The sequence below is a fragment of the Stegostoma tigrinum genome, chromosome 12 (assembly GCF_030684315.1).
Source record: "Stegostoma tigrinum isolate sSteTig4 chromosome 12, sSteTig4.hap1, whole genome shotgun sequence".
Lineage (NCBI taxonomy): Eukaryota > Metazoa > Chordata > Chondrichthyes > Orectolobiformes > Stegostomatidae > Stegostoma > Stegostoma tigrinum.
Window position 1 is genome coordinate 72,875,430 of NC_081365.1, and position 18,247 is coordinate 72,893,676.

The 18,247-nt window shown below is 40.7% G+C and overlaps 1 protein-coding gene across 1 annotated transcript in view; it reads left to right on the forward strand.

Annotated features, from left to right (window-relative positions):
• The first annotated feature begins 716 nt into the window (after positions 1-716).
• LOC125457151 (succinate--CoA ligase [ADP-forming] subunit beta, mitochondrial-like) overlaps positions 717-18,247 on the forward strand; it is an 81,564-nt gene continuing 64,033 nt past the window's right edge. The window contains exons 1-2 of the mRNA XM_059650431.1: positions 717-809; positions 4,898-5,081. Coding sequence (XP_059506414.1) covers positions 723-809; positions 4,898-5,081 — 271 coding nt within the window. The 5' untranslated portion in view covers positions 717-722. The remainder of the gene's footprint in view (positions 810-4,897; positions 5,082-18,247) is intronic.

An 18,247-nucleotide genomic window follows, 5' to 3' on the forward strand; every position in this document is an offset into this window, starting at 1 on the left:
CCTCTTAGAATATGAGTTCCCTGATTGGGCCTGTTAATCTGGTCGAATAAGGGAGCCGTGGTATAGATGTGTCAGACATCCTGTTCTCTCTACCTCTGAGGCAGCAGGACCAGCGATAAGGTCTCTCCGCCTGTAAATAAAGGGTGCCTTGCTGACGTGATAGCCAGCTGTAGGGAGTTATTTCAGTTGGGAAGACTTAGTGGCTCTGAACAGACTAGAATAAAGTTAATTGAGGATGCCAAACAACAAAAATTACAAACACACAAGTTGCTGGAAAGGCTCGGCAGGGCTGGCAGCATCTGTGATCCGGTGACCCTTCTGTTCCGAGGAAGGGTTGCAGACCCGAAACGTAAATTCTGATTTTTATTTCTTCACAGATGCTGCCACACCTGCTGAGCTTTTCCAGCAACTTCTGGGTTTTTGTTCCTGATTTACAGCACCCGCTGTTCTTTCGGGTTTATTTGCGATCCTGGAGGCAATTTGGGGGTGTACACGGGGACGTCTTGTTACTGAGGTGTCTATTTCTCTTTCCTGCCAGGCCGGCCGATGACTTGCAGCATTTTCAGCCTTTATTTCAGGTGTCCAGCATCAGACCTGTCCTTACAGGGAACCATGACGAGTTCTTATGGTCATCGAGTCCCCCAGCTTCGGGTCCTGATTGGTTGATTTGCGGTCTCCTGGCCTACGCATGCGCATTCCCGATACCGGAGGAGGAGCGGACGATGGCGGCGGTGACGGTCTGCTTGTTTGTGGCTCGGCGAGGCTGTTGCTGCAGCTTTAGGGTTAGTCGCCCCTGCGGCGGGGACACGGTGAGTCCCGGGAAGTGAAAGTGAATTAAAGGGGAGGAGGTGCTGACTGAGGAGTTTGTCCGCTGTCGGGCCTAAAACTTGGGATGTCGGCGCTGGCGATTCAAAGGGAGCTCGCGGTCACTTTGAAAGGGGCTGCGCGTGACAGCGCTGGCCCCGCCCCACGTGTCACTGTGACCCTCGGGTTTCTCTTGAATGGTACATACAACCTGGTCTACCCCGTGTTCCCGTTTGCCTCGCTAGCCCTCAGGTTCAGCTTTCTGTTTAGAAGGTTTTCGGTGCTCACAGACTTCCCAGACCTGTTCGTCAAAACTGCAGTCGGTGCCGCTAGCTGAGCCGGGACGTGAGCTGTCACAGCGACCCTTTAAACTCCACCGCTGCAAAATAAATTAGGCAGGTCGGTTTAAGCAAAGTGGGCACGACATTATTTACGATTTCAAAGTCCTGATGTGCACATTTGATTGTTTTGATGTCTTATGCCAACTCCCAACTTCCACTCCGTTGTGAATTTGAAATTAGGCAAAATCTGGTATTCGAACTCTCATTCCTTTATTGATCAATCTTAACTGTTTGCTGACCTGAATTGGCTTCTGTTTCAGCAAAAACGTAATAATTTCATCTTTTTGCATTAAAGTTCCTCAATGGGCTTGCTGCTCTTAATTTTTGTAACCTTATCAGGTAGGTGATGACCTTGTGGTATTATCGCCAGACTATTAATCCAGAAACCCAGCTGATGTTCTGGGGACCTGGGTTCAAATCCCACCATGGCAGATGGTGGCATTGGAATTATGAATCTACTGATCACCATGAAATCATTGTCGATTGTTGGAAAAACCCATATAGTTCACTGATGCCCTTCAGGGAAGGAAATCTGCCACCCTCACCTGGTCTGGCCTACATGTGACTCCAGACCCACAGCAATCCACTCAGATATACCAATTGCCCCTACAGAGACTCAAAGAAATGAAACTAGATGGATCACCAGGCATCTAGGTGCTGGAAAAGGCAACAGTAGAAACTGCCCTGTCGACCATGCAAAGTCCTCCTCACTGACAGCTGGGGGTTAGTGCCAAAATTGCCAGGTTATGACCATCACCAATAAGAGATAATCTAACCAACTCCCCTTCACATTCAATGGTGTTACCATCACTGTATCCCCCACTATCAACATCCTGGGGGTTACCATTGACCAGACACTCAACTGGACTCCCCACATTAACAGAGTAGCTACAAGAGCAGGCCAGAAGCTGGGAATATTGCAGTGAGTAATTCACCTCCTGGCTCCTCAGAGCCTGCCCACCATCTACAAGGCACAAGTCAGGAGTGTGATGGAATACTCCCTACTTGCCTGGATGAGTGTAGCCCTAGCAACACTCAAGCTTGACACCATTCAGGACAAAGCAGTCCGCTTGATTGGCACAACATCCACAAGCATTCATTCCCTCCACCACCAATGCTCCGTTGCAGCAGTGTGTACTATCTACACTGCAATGCAGAAATTCACCAAAGATCCTCAGACAGTACCTTCCAAACCCACAATCACTTCTTCTGTCTAGAAGGACAAGGGGACCAGATATATGGGAACACCAACACCTCCAAGTCACTCACCATCCTAACTTGGAAATATATCGCTGTTCCTTCACTGTCACTGGGTCAAAATCCTGGAATTCCTTCCTTATTGGCATTGTGGGTCAACCCACAGCAGGAGGTCTACAGCGGTTCAAGCTGGCAGCTCACCACCACTATTTCAAGGGCAAGAAATGCTGGCCAGCCAGTGATGCCCACATCTCACAAATGAATTTTAAAAAATCCACTCATACAACCCTTGAGAACTGTTCTTTGAACTCTTATCTCTTTCACATGCCCATCTCCTCAGTTGCTTTACTGCACCATTACTGACCATTCCTTCTGTTGCCTAGGCCTGAAGATTTTGAATTTCTTCCCTATTCAAGTCTCTTCTTGAAATTTTAATATGAATGAATACGGGAGAAATGTTTTCTCTTATGAAGAATAAATGGAGGCCAACAATGTAATAGTCACTAAGAAATCCCGTCATGAATTTATAAGAAACTACCTCACAGATAGGATGATGACGGCCATATGGCAGCCACTGCCATATAGAGTTATTGAAATGTGTAGCACAAATGATTGAAGGGGAATTCACACATACATGAAGTGGATAGAGGATTACCATGGTAGATTTCAATGAGGAAAGTTAGGAGGAGGCTTGAGTGGAACAGGAACAGTGGCACAAGCTGTTTGGATCAAATGGATATCCTAAGTAAGATAAAACAAAGAACTGCAGGCACTGAAGATCTGAAACAAAAACAAATTGCTGGAGAAACTCAGCAGATCTGGAAGAGTTTGCAGAAAAAAATGTCTTTCAGATGTCAGAGCAAAACTCTGAGAGTGCTGGGAAGATGAAATCCAAAATTGATGGAACTGCATAGCAGTCTGGCAGCATCCCTGGAGAAAAATGGAGTGGATGACCTGGATTTTACATTCAGTGCTAAACGGGGGCTGCTGAATTCTAACAAAGAAACTGAGAAAATACTGTGATCTCTTGTGGGGTTGTTTTGCTATTTTATCTTGACTCCCCACTGGTACCTCCACATCATATTTTATCATGGCACTTTAAATCTCGTACCAGGTCATATGGTTGATTTGGTGTGCAGCAGTGGTGATGTTGGTGGACAGGTAGGCAACCAATCAAACTGAATTATTCACACAACACATTGTGAATTTCTGGATTTCGGAGGTTGTTTTCAGTTTAAATGGAGTAATGACATGAACATTGGCTTTCACAAATGTGACCAGAGTAAAATTCAAACCAATATTTCAGTTTGATGACCTTTCACCTGAAATCAAGTTTTTGTGAAAGTTCATCACCCTGAAACATGAACACTATTTCACACTCAGCAGGTGCTGAGTTTTCCCAGCCATTTTTAAAAATGTCAGGTTCTAGATTCAAAATTTATAACGAATTGTTCTGCTCAAAATGTGTGCATATAATATATCAATTGTCGTTTAACTTAGCAAGAAAAATGACCAGACCACAGCATACATTCCAAAGTTTTGTCTTCAAGATTTAACATTCTATATTTTTTATTGTTACAAAGATGAAATTGCAGAGATTTAGTTTTGCTGTCTAAAATAAACCTCTGTAATTTCATCTTTGTAACAATGAAAAATATAGAATGTTCAGTTTTGAAACCAAAACTTTGGAATGTATGGTTTGGTCATTTTTCTTGTTAAATTAAACTCATTATAATTCCAATGCCACCCAGGGTTAAGATTTAAGGTTGAGGATTTATTTGCACATCAAAAGAAAATGCTGGAGTAGTTGAAAATGGTACGTGGTCAGCATTTCCCTCGGTTGCCTTCAGCTATTAACTTTGAGTCAGTTGCAGCCTTGTGAAAAGTGGTATTGGGAGGTTGACTTTTCTCTTTTTTAAAAACTCTGGAAAGAAGCAGAATGGAAGCAGCTCTTGAAAATAACTTGCAAATGCTTTGTCATGAGAGAACAACAGACAAGTTTTTTAAATATCTCTTACATGTGTGTAGTGCTTAGGTGAGACTGCTGCAATGACCTTCAAAGTCCTTTGAGCTGTAGGCTGCCCTCACTAATGATCCATTGATCATTAATATGTTGCTATTTTTGGACGTGGGTGCTGCAGGCAAGGCCAACATTTGTTGCCCATCCACATAATTCCCTTTGATTTGAGTGGCTTGCTAGATACTTTCAGAAGGCATTTTAGGATCATGCACATTGCTGTGAGTCTGGCATTTTTCCTTTCCCAGAGAACTTCTTTGTGAAACAAAGGTTTTCAGGACAATCAATAATTCTAATGGGCACCATTACTGAGACTATTTTTATTTTCCACAATTATTGATTGAATTTTAAATTACACCAGCTATTGTGATGCCACTTGAACTTGTGTCCCCAGAGCATTTGCCTGGGTTTTCGATTATTAGGCCAGTCCACTACACTACCATCTCCCCATAATTTTCTTCAGTTGGAATTTTTAGTTAATAGAAGTTATGAATGATTTTAATTCACCTGTAAGATTTATTTCTTTTAAATTCTTTAGGTGTTTGGCATGGCTTCTGGCTTGCTTTCAGTCCATGGTATACAAAACGTTCAGCGACAGCAGAGGAACCTTTCCTTGCATGAATACATAAGTATTGGATTGCTAAAGAATGCCGGCATCTCTGTACCCAATGGGAAAGCTGTTTCTACACCAGATGAAGCATATTTTGCCGCCAAAGCAATTGGTATGATGGCAATTAAATTGAAATTACTTTATTACTTGTGAATTAAAACAATGAAAATTTTAGATTCATTTTTACCTCAAATGTGAATGAAGTCTGACAACAGCCACAAAGTCAATATTGTGATGGAAAATGAATAATCCTGACAGGACAATAATTCATGGCTGTAGTTTGTTTTGGGATGAGCTCTCGGTAACTGAAAATTAATGATAAACAAGCTTTTCAGTTTGGGAAGATACAGAAGTAAAGGATGAAAATTGATGCCTTAATCACAACTTTTCTTTGTTCCCAACTTTTCTGTGAGGCTTTCTTAACCTTTAGTTATCAGTTTTAATGAAATCTAAATGCCAAAAATATTGGCGTGGCCATTATCTATGAGGATGCTGCCTGAACTTTGTAGATCCAGCACTTTTTTTGGGAACTTGATAGGGCATAACTGTTTCATGAGTTTCTTTAAATGGCAAGTTCCTGAATACACCTAATTCCTTTAAACTAGAGTGAAAGGCAAGCAGGTTTGTGCACTACAAAAGCAAGCAATGATATCATCAGACAAAAAAACAAAAACAGAAATTGCCGTAAAATCTCAGCAGGTCTGGTAGCGTCTGTGGACAGAAATCACGGTTAATCATGGTTTCAGGTCTAGTGACCCATCTTCAGAACTGATAGCAGCTTGGAAAAGGACATTTTTCTTTTAAACGGAAGATGGGGTAGAGCAAATGATAGGTGCAGATAGAGCATTAGAAAGGGAAAAGCAGTTGGACAGATAAAATAGTTGTTAAAAGTCAGCCTTGGGGCATGAATAGCTGCTAACGGGGTCTGCTCGTGGCTGACAATGGGTTGTGTGTGTTAGCAGCCCATGTGATGACAAGGCCTGGTGCAGAGATGGAGGGGAAAGCATGGGAAAAGGTGCTGAAGCCCTAAAATTGCTGAACTCGAAACTAAATCCAGAAGGTTACAGTGTTCCCAAGTGGAAATGAGATGTTCTTCCATCTTGCGCTGAGCCTCACTGGAGGACTGCAGCCAGCCTGAGACAGAGATGTTGGCCAAAGAACAAGGCGATGTGTTGAACTGCCAAGCAATTGGAATGTAAGTATTCTGCGAAGCAATCGCCAAGTCTGTGCTTTGTTTCCCCAGTGTAAAGGAAACCACATAGCAGTGTTCCGCAAGATCACTTTGATGTGCTATAGTTCTGTGTATTTCTTACTGAGGTGAACAAATAGCTAGTTCCCTATTTTGCCTAGTGAACGGGCCAAAGGCTGTCATGTTTGGACCTGATAAGTGCTCTGTATACTTCAATACCCTGGAAAGGACAAGTATCTCAGGTTAAGCAAGTCATTCCACCCTTTTGTATACTGCCTACGTACAGTTTCCAATAACAGGATGCTGTCAGTGCAAAACAATGCAATTGAACAACATAGTTATGAATTTCAGTGCAAAGCGAGTGGCTTAATACCCCCCAAAAAAGATTTAATATAAATCAATCAAGTTTGTAACATAGTTCATTTTTTTTCCATAGAAACAACAAACCTTCATATGTAGGGACCTGTTGGCTGTAAATAAAAGGAATATGTTAAAATCTTACACCTTTTTTGAACTGTCAGGGAGCTTGGAGAGTCTCTCGTCCCCACTTTTCTCTTTGGTAATACCTTGGTAAAATAGAGTTGAGTTGCCAACCAATCAGCACCCTTTTCTCCTGTTGTATAAATTCCTGCGATAATTAGAAATTTGGCATTCTAAAATTTGTCCTGATGGCTGAAAGGAGAAAAGCTTTGGAAAAAGTTTCTCTCTTCATCAACATACAATATAGTTTTCTACTAACCCTTTTTCATACATTATTGCTGACTCCCATACCGGAGGAAATAAATTTTCCACACAAAATGTTGAAAATCTTAACTTAGTGTTCAAGCCAGTATTCTGTCCTTATCCAATATCTCACCACCTCATCTTGTAGTTACTGTTTGTGGAAGCTTGCTGGACTAAAATTAGCTGTGTAACATTTCAAGTGTAATCCATTGATCGCAGAGGGCTTTGGCATATCTTGATGTGGGAGGTTACGATATAAATGAAAGCTCTTACCTGCTTCACTATATTTTAGACAAAATAGATTAGCTTTTTGCTACACACCACGTGTATTCAGTATGTTTTCAACATGTAGAATAAATCACTTAATTTTTAAAATGATGACTTCGAGTCATCATTATTTTGAATTTGCATATAGTTTGCTTGTAGTGCAGTTGCAGCTCTGACAGTGAAATCATGCGCTTGGTGTGAATGACCTTGCATTTTATTTTCTGTTGATATTACGCCATTCATCTAATCCCAATGAGCATAAAGTGTGATTAAAAAATGGGTTTTAGATTAATGTGTACTTTGCATGTTACAGCAATCCCAGTGATATTGTGTACTGTCTAACATGTTTAATTTTATTGCATTGAAGGGTAGGCATCTTAAAAAGTTAGAATTTGGTTGACACTGGACAGAAAAAAGACTTGGCTTAATGGTTGCAATTTTTTTGTTGAGCTAGAAAAATGTGGCATCCATTCCAGTGAATGGCAAATGTAGTCATACCCAAGAATTATGCGGTATTGAACAGGTCCTGTCTTTCAAATGAGATGTTAAACTGAAGCCCTGTCTGCTTCCTCAGGTGGATGTACAAGATCTCGTGCTACTACTTGAAGAGCAGGGAAGTCTTGCAGGTTTCAAGGCAACATTCATCTGTCAACGAACGTCATGAGAAATATCAGTTATTTGGTCAGTGATCTCACTTATGGGATCTTGCTGTACACAGATTGGCTGCCTTGTTTCCCTCCATTGCAGCAATGACTACACTTCAGTTGCTTATGAAGTGCATTGCAATGACCTTAGGCAGTGAAATCTGTTGTATTTTACAAACCCAACTGACCTGTGTTATTTCCAACTTAATGTGGTTTATTTTAGGTTTCTGCCACAATGCAGTTATATTTGTACGTCATTGATTGTGCTAGGTTTACTATGATGTTGAATTCTTGTAATTTGTGAATTTTCAAAATAAAAGTTGACTTAAGGTCACAAATAGGGGTATTGGCAGGACTTTATGTACAATAATTGTCCAGTGGCAAAATTTCTTTTGATCACACATCAAGATGCACAAGTGATGCTATGTAATTTTTTTTGGTGCATGGATCTCCGAGGTCTGTGAGGTAGTGAACTCTCAAACTGGAAGTCAATGCATTCACATGCCAATTGGTGTGGAACCTCCGAGTGGCTGCGCAGCCTATAGGAAATGTTTTACATTGGATTCTACTTGTATTAAAATTTCTATGCTGCTATAGCTGCAGCTACTCCAGTTGGAAATCTGTCCTGCTATGTCATGACTAACTATGTAGTTTATGCAGTGAGATCCCAGACTCTTCACGGGTGACTTGTCACCTGTTTTACTATGCATATGACTGTACAGTGTCTGTCACGCACCTCGCTGATCTGTGTCTTTTTGCCATTGCTCTGCTTACTAGTTATGATCATCTGCACATTGTGTTCCCAGTCTTCTTGAACTTGGTGGGGCATCTTCCCTTCCCCCACATCAGCTGATGCTATGGCCCCACATTTAGTCTTATATGACTGTTTAGTCAAGAACCTGAAGTGTGCACACCAGTGGCCATAATCAGCTACTTGGAGTCAGAAGTGGGACACTTGCTCCCTCTCCCCACTCTTGATGTTGATGCATGGCTTGGCAGGGGATCAAGTGCAATAGCCCATACAAACGTTTCGCATGTATAAAATTTTAACTTCCTGGAGTTATGTTAATCAATTTGTTTGAGTATTATATAATACAACTCCATGGCCATGACATCCTCAGGTGGGACTTGAGCACTTACCTTCTGCCGTAGAGGTAGGGACACTACTATTGGCCCATAAGACTCTAAGAGGAAATTTTATTTGATTGAACAATTATAATGGTATAATTATGATTTACTGTCACAATATAGTTTTAAATGTTGGCAGTTTAGGAGATGACATTTTGGTACTGCTTTTTACTACAAATTATGAACAAACTCTCAACAAACTTAGTTGGGGAAATTATTCTCTAAATAAGTATTACTTGTGGGTGCAGGGTTATTTCTGTCCTGCCCTGCCTTTCATATCTGGGTTAGTTTAAGTAGTGGCTACTTAAAATCAAGTTTTGATTGTTCTTCAGTTGCGGTGCATTGACACGAGGTATGATTGCTATAGCTTGTTCAGTCTCTAATGGACATATGGATAGTTAATACCAATGATTTTTACCTGGATCAGACTGTCGGGGTCAGTTGGCTGGATGACTGGGTCGATTCGCACCCCAGCTGAGGTTACCGTGGAGATCTTTGTCTCGGCCTTCCACTCGCCATGAGGCATGGTGACTCAGGCTAAACCACTAGCATGAAGAGAAATCAGCCCTATGGTCCTCTGGAAGTATATTGAATTTACTTAAGACTGTACCGATGAACTTACTGTTTTAGTGCTTGGTGGCTTTTAATTGTCTGTCACTGTTTTGGAGGGCAACTTACTTGGTTGATTCAGAGAAGGCCACATTCCACATGGAATCGCATGGCTATTTTTTCAGCATGGTTACTTGACTGTTAGATGTCAGAGAAAATGGTTGGCCGAAATTATTGCTTCATTTCCCAGGGATAATGAGGGGTAGGCAGATTTGTCCATTGAAGAGTTGTTGACATTTTTGGATGGTTATGTCATGTTCTTCAGATGTTTAATGCTTAGAGTCTTTAGGGGGCTTTTAAGTTGACAGATGTCAGATGAAAATTTTGATTTGAAACAGATATGAAACCCTAGATTGAATGTTCAATTTAAGGATGTGTATTAATTTTTCTCGGGATGATAGTGGAAGGATTTTCAATAGATCCTGTCCTTGATAAATCTTGGCCTGATAGAGATTTTGATGCTCAGTGCTTATTTATCTCAGAGCAAACTTCTTCCCTTTAAGATTACGGAGATATTGATCAATTGCTTCAATAGGCTGAGGAGTTGCAGTTGGAGTTTAATTTGGATAAATGTGAGGTATTGCAATTTACTAAAGCAAACCAGGGCAGGACTTATACAGTTAATGGTAGGGCCCTGGATATGTTGTAAAAAAGCGATACCTAGAAGTTCAGGTAGATGTGAGTTAAGAATGTATTTAGCACACTTGCCTTCATTGTTCAGACTTTTGAGTATAGGAGTTGGGAAGTTATGTTGACATTGTATAGGATGTTAAGTAGGCCTCTTCTGAAGGACTGTGTGCAGTTCTGGTCACCCTGCTAATAACAAGGATATTATTAAATTGGAGTGGGTTCAGAAAAGATTTACAAGGATGTTGCCAGGATTTGAGGGTTTGAATCATGAAAAATAGGCTGGATAGGCTTTGATGAAGGGTCTAGGCCCGAAACGTCAGCTTTTGTGCTCCTGAGATGTTTCTTGGCCTGCTGTGTTCATCCAGCTTCACACTTTGTTATCTTGGATTCTCCAGCATCTGCAGTTCCCGTTATCACTGGATAGGCTGAGACTTATTTCACTGGAATGTAGGGAATTGAGGGGTAACATTGAGGTTTATAAAATTGTTAGGGGTATTGATAAGTTGAATAGCAAATGTCTTTTCTCTAGGGTGGGGTATATTTTGAAGTTGAGAGGAGAAAATTTTAAAAAAGGACATGATGGATAACTTTTTTTTACAGAGAGTAGTTTGTGTGTGGAATGAACTGCCAGAGCTAGTGGTGGATGCAGGTACAGTAATACATTTAAAAGACATTTGGATAAGTACATGATTAGAATAGGATTGGAAGGATATGGGCCAAATGCAAGTAGGTGGGACTACTTTAGTGTGGGAGCATGGTTGGCGTAGATTAGTTTGACCAAAGGGTCTGTCTCCAACCTGTATGATCTATGACTCATGCAGGCGTGACCTGTTTGTTAGCGCACTAACCCATTTGGTAAGACAAATCAGGAAAGACTTTTGAAAGTGTCAGGGCTGCACACCAGGCATGTCTGAAGGATTTGTCTAAACTTGTATGTCGCCTTGCTTTGATAAATGTTTCATTTTAACCAGTAGTGCAATTTTGATTTAACAAGATTTCAAAATAAACTAATTTTCAATTAATTCTGAGAGCTGCCTAAGTTTTTAAAAAAATGACAATTACTAGCTAAAATGCAAAGCTTTAAAATAAGGATAAGTGTTACATATGAAGATGAAAATTAAGTTACTCTCTACTATTGAAGAAGGCTTGCTTGGAGATTCTCTTTCTGAAATGAAGTTGTTGAAAACTTGAACATGGATTCGGCAGCTGCAATGAATTCTGTAGTCACATAATTAGAGGTTGCCTCCAGATGGATTTTTCTTTCGTTCATGGGATGTGGACTTCTATGGCTCAGCCAGCATTTATTGCTGATTCTCAGTTGCAGTTAAGCGGCAGCCTCATTGCTGTGGATGCAGAGCCACATTTGGCCCAGACCAGGTAAGGATAGCAGATTTCCTTCCCCAAAGGACGTTCATGAACCAAATGGGTTTTTATAACAATTGACAATGGTGACATGGTAGAACCCAAGGCCTCATAACATTAACCTGAGATTAGTAATCCAGTGTTCACAGAAGACCTGACTGAGGTCAGATACAAGAACTGTTTCTCCTGCTAAAGCAGTTAATTCATAACAGTTAGGAAATACGTTACCTCAGTGTATGTGTTTTAATTTGAAAATTCCAGACCATAGTGTTTGTTTAGAAACAATAATCCCTCAATTTTTTTTAAACTTCTACATGGATGTATGAGAATTGCACTCAGCAGTGACTTCCAGAACCAGAACTAAGTGCTGCGATCCATTTCAGCATGCTGGTCACTGTGAGCAAAACGTTTGAGCGGCTTTGCGCACGTGCAGCCTCAAGAGAAGATTGCTTAGAACCCTGAAGCAGTTACTTGTAGCTAAGAAAGTTTAAATTCAGTTGTGTGAATTATAAAGGAAGAGGCTATCAATTTCTGAAGACTGGGAATTAAAATGAACAGTTAAGTTAAACCTGTAGATGTAACAGAAAAAGGAACTTTCTCTGTAAAGTAATGGTGTTGAAAAGAGATGGAATAGTATTTTGTGTTTTGAAATCTTTCAAATTGAATTATATGTAAATAATTTCGTTCTATTTTATTATTTATTTTAAGAAAACCAAAATGGCAACATTTGCATGCAGTGTTTTCAGTGAAAGAAATCAGGTTAAATTTTGGAAAAAGATAATTTGATCTGGTCTTATTTCAGCCAGGAATTTGACTGTTCCAGTTGTAACCTCAACTTGGATCATAACAGCTTTTTCTTTCCTTTTTCTATTTTTCTTTTTTGATTTATTCCATTTGTTTATATTTACATCTCCAATGCCACTGCTGCTGGTAGCACATTTTCTTCCCTGGGGGTGGGTGTGTGTGTGTGCGCGCGTGTGTGCATTGGGAGGTTGCTGGGTGTGGGATGAGGTGTGGGTTAGGGGGTCAAGCTGTATTGTTGAGACAACTTTTTGTTGGATGAGATTTGAAACGAAGTTCTGACTTCCTTCCTCAGGTGGACAGGGAATATTCCATTGCATCCATTTTGAAGACCATTAAAGGAATTCTTCCCATTATCCTGATCAATACAATCCTCAACCAGTGTTAATAACAATTATTTTGGTATGCTCAAACTGGTTTGCGTGACAGAAGTGACTATACTTCAGTGAAATCTATTGAGCTTTAAAGCACTTTTGAATATCCTGAGAGCATGAGAGGCTTTCTGTCAGTGTGATGATTACTTTCATTATTTGAGATAGGTATGGTGATCTATGATTGCCTGTTTCCCTTCAATGTCTTCTCTCTGTGTTATGAACAGCCAAGATTTGAATGTGCGCGTCTTGAAATGATGACCGATTCAACTATTAGAAGTTGATCTTTTGTTAAAAAGAAAATCCTGTCTTATTCAATTATCTCGAAATTGAGCCCAACTGTGGGAATTTATCTTAAAGGCTAGAGCTATGTTAATGCCTTTAAAGATTACGTTGAGTGAAGGCTGTTGCTTTGAATTTGAAGTTTCCCTTTGTGTTATACATCGCCAGCGCTTGTTTACTGGCTGAGTTATTTTAAGCAATGCAGAAATTCTAGTTCAAACTCAAATTCTAGATAACATCACTTTCCTCTCTATTCCTCTATTGGTTAAGGGATAAGTAATTGAGCACAGAGAACTCTGCTATTATTGAAACACCTGAATTAAGTTAGATAGTTATTTTCAGTGATGTTTGTAAATGGGGAAATTAAGGTGCTAGGACAGTCCTTTTACTTCGTCTGAAACCGATTAGCATTTGCTGAAAATCATTTTGCAGACTACAAAATCCTGTTGGATTTGCAAGGTATTGGTCTTAGCTTAGGTTCTACTGAACACTGTTTTGCTCTTTTTAGTGTGATAAATGTTCAGTACTTTGACTGATGCCAACTGTTATCAAAATTCTTTATAGAATATAATTTTTATTGGTAAGAAAACAAAACTGATTATCCAAGAATCTTAAAATTCAAATCTTCCTTTTTCGTTTCTTTGCCCATTTTCAGGTAGATGGTTTTTTTTTTAAAAATCCATGACACTATTTTGAATGCATTACTTACATTTAAATGCACTACTGAAATGCATGTCATTGGCTGTAAGGCATCTTGGAAAGTCCTGAATTTTTGAAAGGTTCCGTTTAAATTGAAGTCCATGTTTGAGTCTTTACAGAAGACTTTTGAATACTTAGGTTGAAATTTTTATATAAGCTGAAGTCATGTGTTGCATTAATAATGTTGAAATAGTTCAGTAGCTCACAATAAATTGAGAAAAAAGTGCATTATATTGCTTATTGGGTGTAGAATTGCAGAGCCACTCAACACGGAAACAGGCCCTACAGCCCAACCTATCCATGCCAGCCAGGTTTCCGGAACTGAACTAGTCCCATTTGCCTGTGTTTGACCCATATCCCTCTAAATCTTTCCTATCCATGTACTTGACCAAACGTCTTTTAATGTTGTAATTGTACCTGCCTCTCTCACTTCCTCTGGCAGCTGATTTAGAGTATCCACTACCCTCTGTAGTTTTGGGCTCCCTTACCCTGGGGCAAAAGACTTGGCTATTCATCTTATCTGTGCCCCTCATAATTTTGTAAACCTCTGTAAGGTCACCCTCAGCTTTTTATGCTCCAGAGAAAAAGGTCCCAGCCTATCCGCCCTCTGATTATAACTCAAACCTTCCAGTCTCAGTAATATCCTTGTAAATCTTGTTTGCACACTTTCCAGTTTAATTTTATCCTTCCTATAGCTGGTCTGCTAGAATTGTTTTCAGTACTGCAAATATGGCCTTATCAATCTCTTGTAGAGCCATACCATAACATTGCAACTCCTGTACTCATTGCTCTGACCAATGAATGCAAGAGTGCCAAAGCCGCCTTCACCACCCCGTCCACCTGTGACGCCACTTTCAAGAAACTGTGTATCTACACCTCGAGTTCTCTCTGTTCAACTGGACATTACCATTAATTGTATAAGTCCTGCTCTGGTTTGTCGTACCTAAATGCAACAGTTTGAATTTATCTGAATTAAACTCCATCTGCCATTTCTTGCCCCACTGGCCCACTTGATCAACTGTTACACTCTTGTACTGTCAGATATGCGATTTCTGCCCACGGATGCTGATTTTTGTTAGTTTTTTTTGGCACGGGTAGGTGAATCCGCTGTTTATGATGTCACAGATAACGGAGGACTTACTGTAGTTACTCCTCATATTCATGCTGTCCATTGTTTGGCCTATGGTATCCCATCTAAGTGATCATCCCCTTCTTGCTTCTCAGTTCCTCTCATGTAGCCTCACTGGATGGCCCCTCAAGAATATCCTCTGAGTGCTGCCATGATTATGCTGTAGATCATCAGTGATTCAAAGTTTTCGCCCTATAACTGATGTCACTTGCCTGAAAAAGTCTAACATTCATGAAGAATCAAATCAACTGAATTTCTTGAATAGGTTTCTTTCATAACTTTTCAATGTGATTGAAACTTTGACAAAATTTTCTTCTGTCTGTTTCCATGAATCAGTTGAAGTGCTCAAGCCTAAATGCAATTTAGTAATTCTTTCAAGGTCTGACAAATTGTATATAACTACACCCAAAACCGTTATTTTGTATTTGCTTCAGTCAATCTTTAACCTTGTAATTTATGTAAATGTTCATTATAGTAAACTTTATGAAGTAAATAAACGGACTAATGCTTTAATATACGGGTAAGTACTCTTATGTCTTCGGTACTCTATGATATAATTCATATTGATTTTTGGAAAAGGCACCCCAATGATTATATCTTTTTTCAAAGTAGTTTACAAATCTCTAGTCCCTCTCAAATCGGAAGATGATGGGAATGTAGATTATAACATTTGCCAGGATGGGTGTTTACCAAAACCTGGAAGTAACATTGTAGCCCTGGTGATTCCAAAAAACCGGGTATGTGGGAGTGACATTTTCTCCTTTGCAGGTGACATCCTGATTATCATTTGCAAGGTAATCTAGTATTGAAAATAGATTAGATCTGACCTACACCTCATTAATTGCACTATTGAGATCTCAGGAGCTATCACTTGCTTTTGGGATACTGCATTCAGTTCTGGTCTCCCAGTATTAGGAAAGATGTTGTTAAACTTGAAAGGGTGTAGAAAAGATTTACAAGGATGTTGCTGGGATTGGAGAGTTTGAACTATAGAGAGAGGCTGAATAGGCTGGGGCATAGAAGTCTGAAGGATGGCCTTATAGAGGTTTATATAAATCATGAAAGGCACGGATAAGTTAAATAGCCAAGATCTTTTTTGCAGGGCCGGGGAGTCCAAAGCTAGAGGGCATAGGTTTTAGGTGAGAGAGGAAAGATATAAAAGGGATCTAAGGGACAACTTCTTCATGCAGAGATTGGTAGGTATATGGAATGAACTGTCGGAGGAAGTGGTGGAGGCTGGTATAACTACAACATTTAAGTGACATCTGGGTGGGTGTATAATTAGGAAAGGTTTAGAGGGCCAGTTGCTGGCAAGTAGGAATAAACTCATTTAGGATATCTGGTTGACATGAACGAGTTGGACCAAATGGTCTTTTTCTGTGCTGTCCATCTAGAACATAGAACATTACAGCACAGTACAGGCCCTTCGGCCCTCGATGTTGTGCCGACCTGTCATACCGATCTGAAGCCCATCTAACCTACACTATTCCATATACGTCCATATGCTCATCCAATGACGACTTAAATGTACCTAAAGTTGGCGAATCTACTACCGTTGCAGGCAAAGCGTTCCATTCCCTTACTACTCACTGAGTAAAGAAACTACCTCTGACATCTGTCCTATATCTTTCACCCCTCAATTTAAAGCTATGCCCCCTCGTGCTCGCCATCACCATCCTAGGAAAAAGGCTCTCCCTATCCACCCTATCTAACCCTCTGATTATTTTATACGTTTCAATTAAGTCACCTCTCAACCTTCTTCTCTCTAATGAAAACGTCCTCAAGTCCCTCAGCCTTTCCTCGTAAGACCTTCCCTCCATACCAGGCAACATCCTAGTAAATCTCCTCTGCACCCTTTCCAAAGCTTCCACATCCTTCTTATAATGCGGTGACCAGAACTGTACACAATACTCCAAGTGCGGCCGCACCAGAGTTTTGTACAGCTGCAGCGTAACCTCTTGGTTCCGGAACTCGATCCCTCTATTAATAAAAGCTAAAACACTGTATGCCTTCTTAACAGCCCTGTCAACCTGGGTGGCAACTTTCAAGGATCTGTGTACATGTACACAAAGATCTCTCTGCTCATCTACACTACCAAGAATCTTACCATTAGCCCAGTACTTTGCCTTCCAGTTACTCGTACCAAAGTGCATCACCTCACACTTGTCTGCATTAAACTCCATTTGCCACCTCTCAGCCCAGCTCTGCAGCTTATCTATGTCTCTCTGCAACCTACAGCATCCTTCGTCACTATCCACAACTCCACTGACCTTAGTGTCGTCTGCAAATTTACTAACTCATCCTTCTACGCCCTCATCCAGGTCATTTATAAAAATGACAAACAGCAGTGGACCCAACACCGACCCGTGCGGTACACCACTAGTAACTGGTCTCCAGGATGAACATTTCCCATCAACTACCACCCTCTGTCTTCTTTCAGCAAGCCAATTTCCAATCCAAATTGCTATATCTTCCACAATTCCATTCCTCCGCATTTTGTACAATAGCCTACTGTGGGGAACCTTATTGAAAGCCTTGCTGAAATCCATATGCACCACATCAACTGGTTTACTCTCATCTACCTGTTTGGTCACCTTGTCAAAGAATTTGATAAGGTTTGTGAGGCACGACCTTCCCTTCACAAAACCGTGCTGACTATCCCTAATCAATTTATTCTTTTCTAGATGATTACAAATCCCATCCCTTATAACCTTTTACAACACTTTACCAACAACTGAGGTAAGGCTCACTGGTCAATAATTACCAGGGTTGTCTCTACTCCCCTTCTTGAACAGGGGAACCACATTTGCTATCCTCCAGTCTCGTGGCACTATTCCTGTAGACAATGACGAGTTTAAGATCAATGCCAAAGGCTCAGCAATCTCCTCCTTGGCTTCTCAGAGGCTCCTAGGATAAATCCCATCTGGCCCAGGGGACTTATCCATCTTCACCCTCTGTAGGATTTCTAATACCTCTTCCTTGTGAACCTCAATCTCACCTAGTCTAGTAGCCTGTACCTCAGTATTCTCCTCGACAACATTGTCGTTTTCTAGAGTGAATACTGTTGAAAAATATTCATTTAGTGCTTCCCCTATCTCCTCTGACTCCACACACAACTTACCACTACTATCCTTGATTGGCCCTAATCTTACTTTCGTCATTCTTTTATTCCTTAAAAACCTATAGAAAGCCTTAGGGTTTACCCTGATCCTATCCACCAACAACTTCTGATGTCTCCTCCTGGCTCTTCTGAAGCCTCTCTCTAGGTCTTTCCTGGCTACCTTGTAGCCCTCAAGCGCCCTAACTGATCCTTCACATCTCATCGTAACATAAGCCTTCTTCTTCCTCTTGACCAGAGATTCCACCTCCTTTGTAAACCATGGCTCCCGCGCTCTACAGCTTCCTCCCTGCCTGACGGGTACATACTTATCTAGGACACACAGG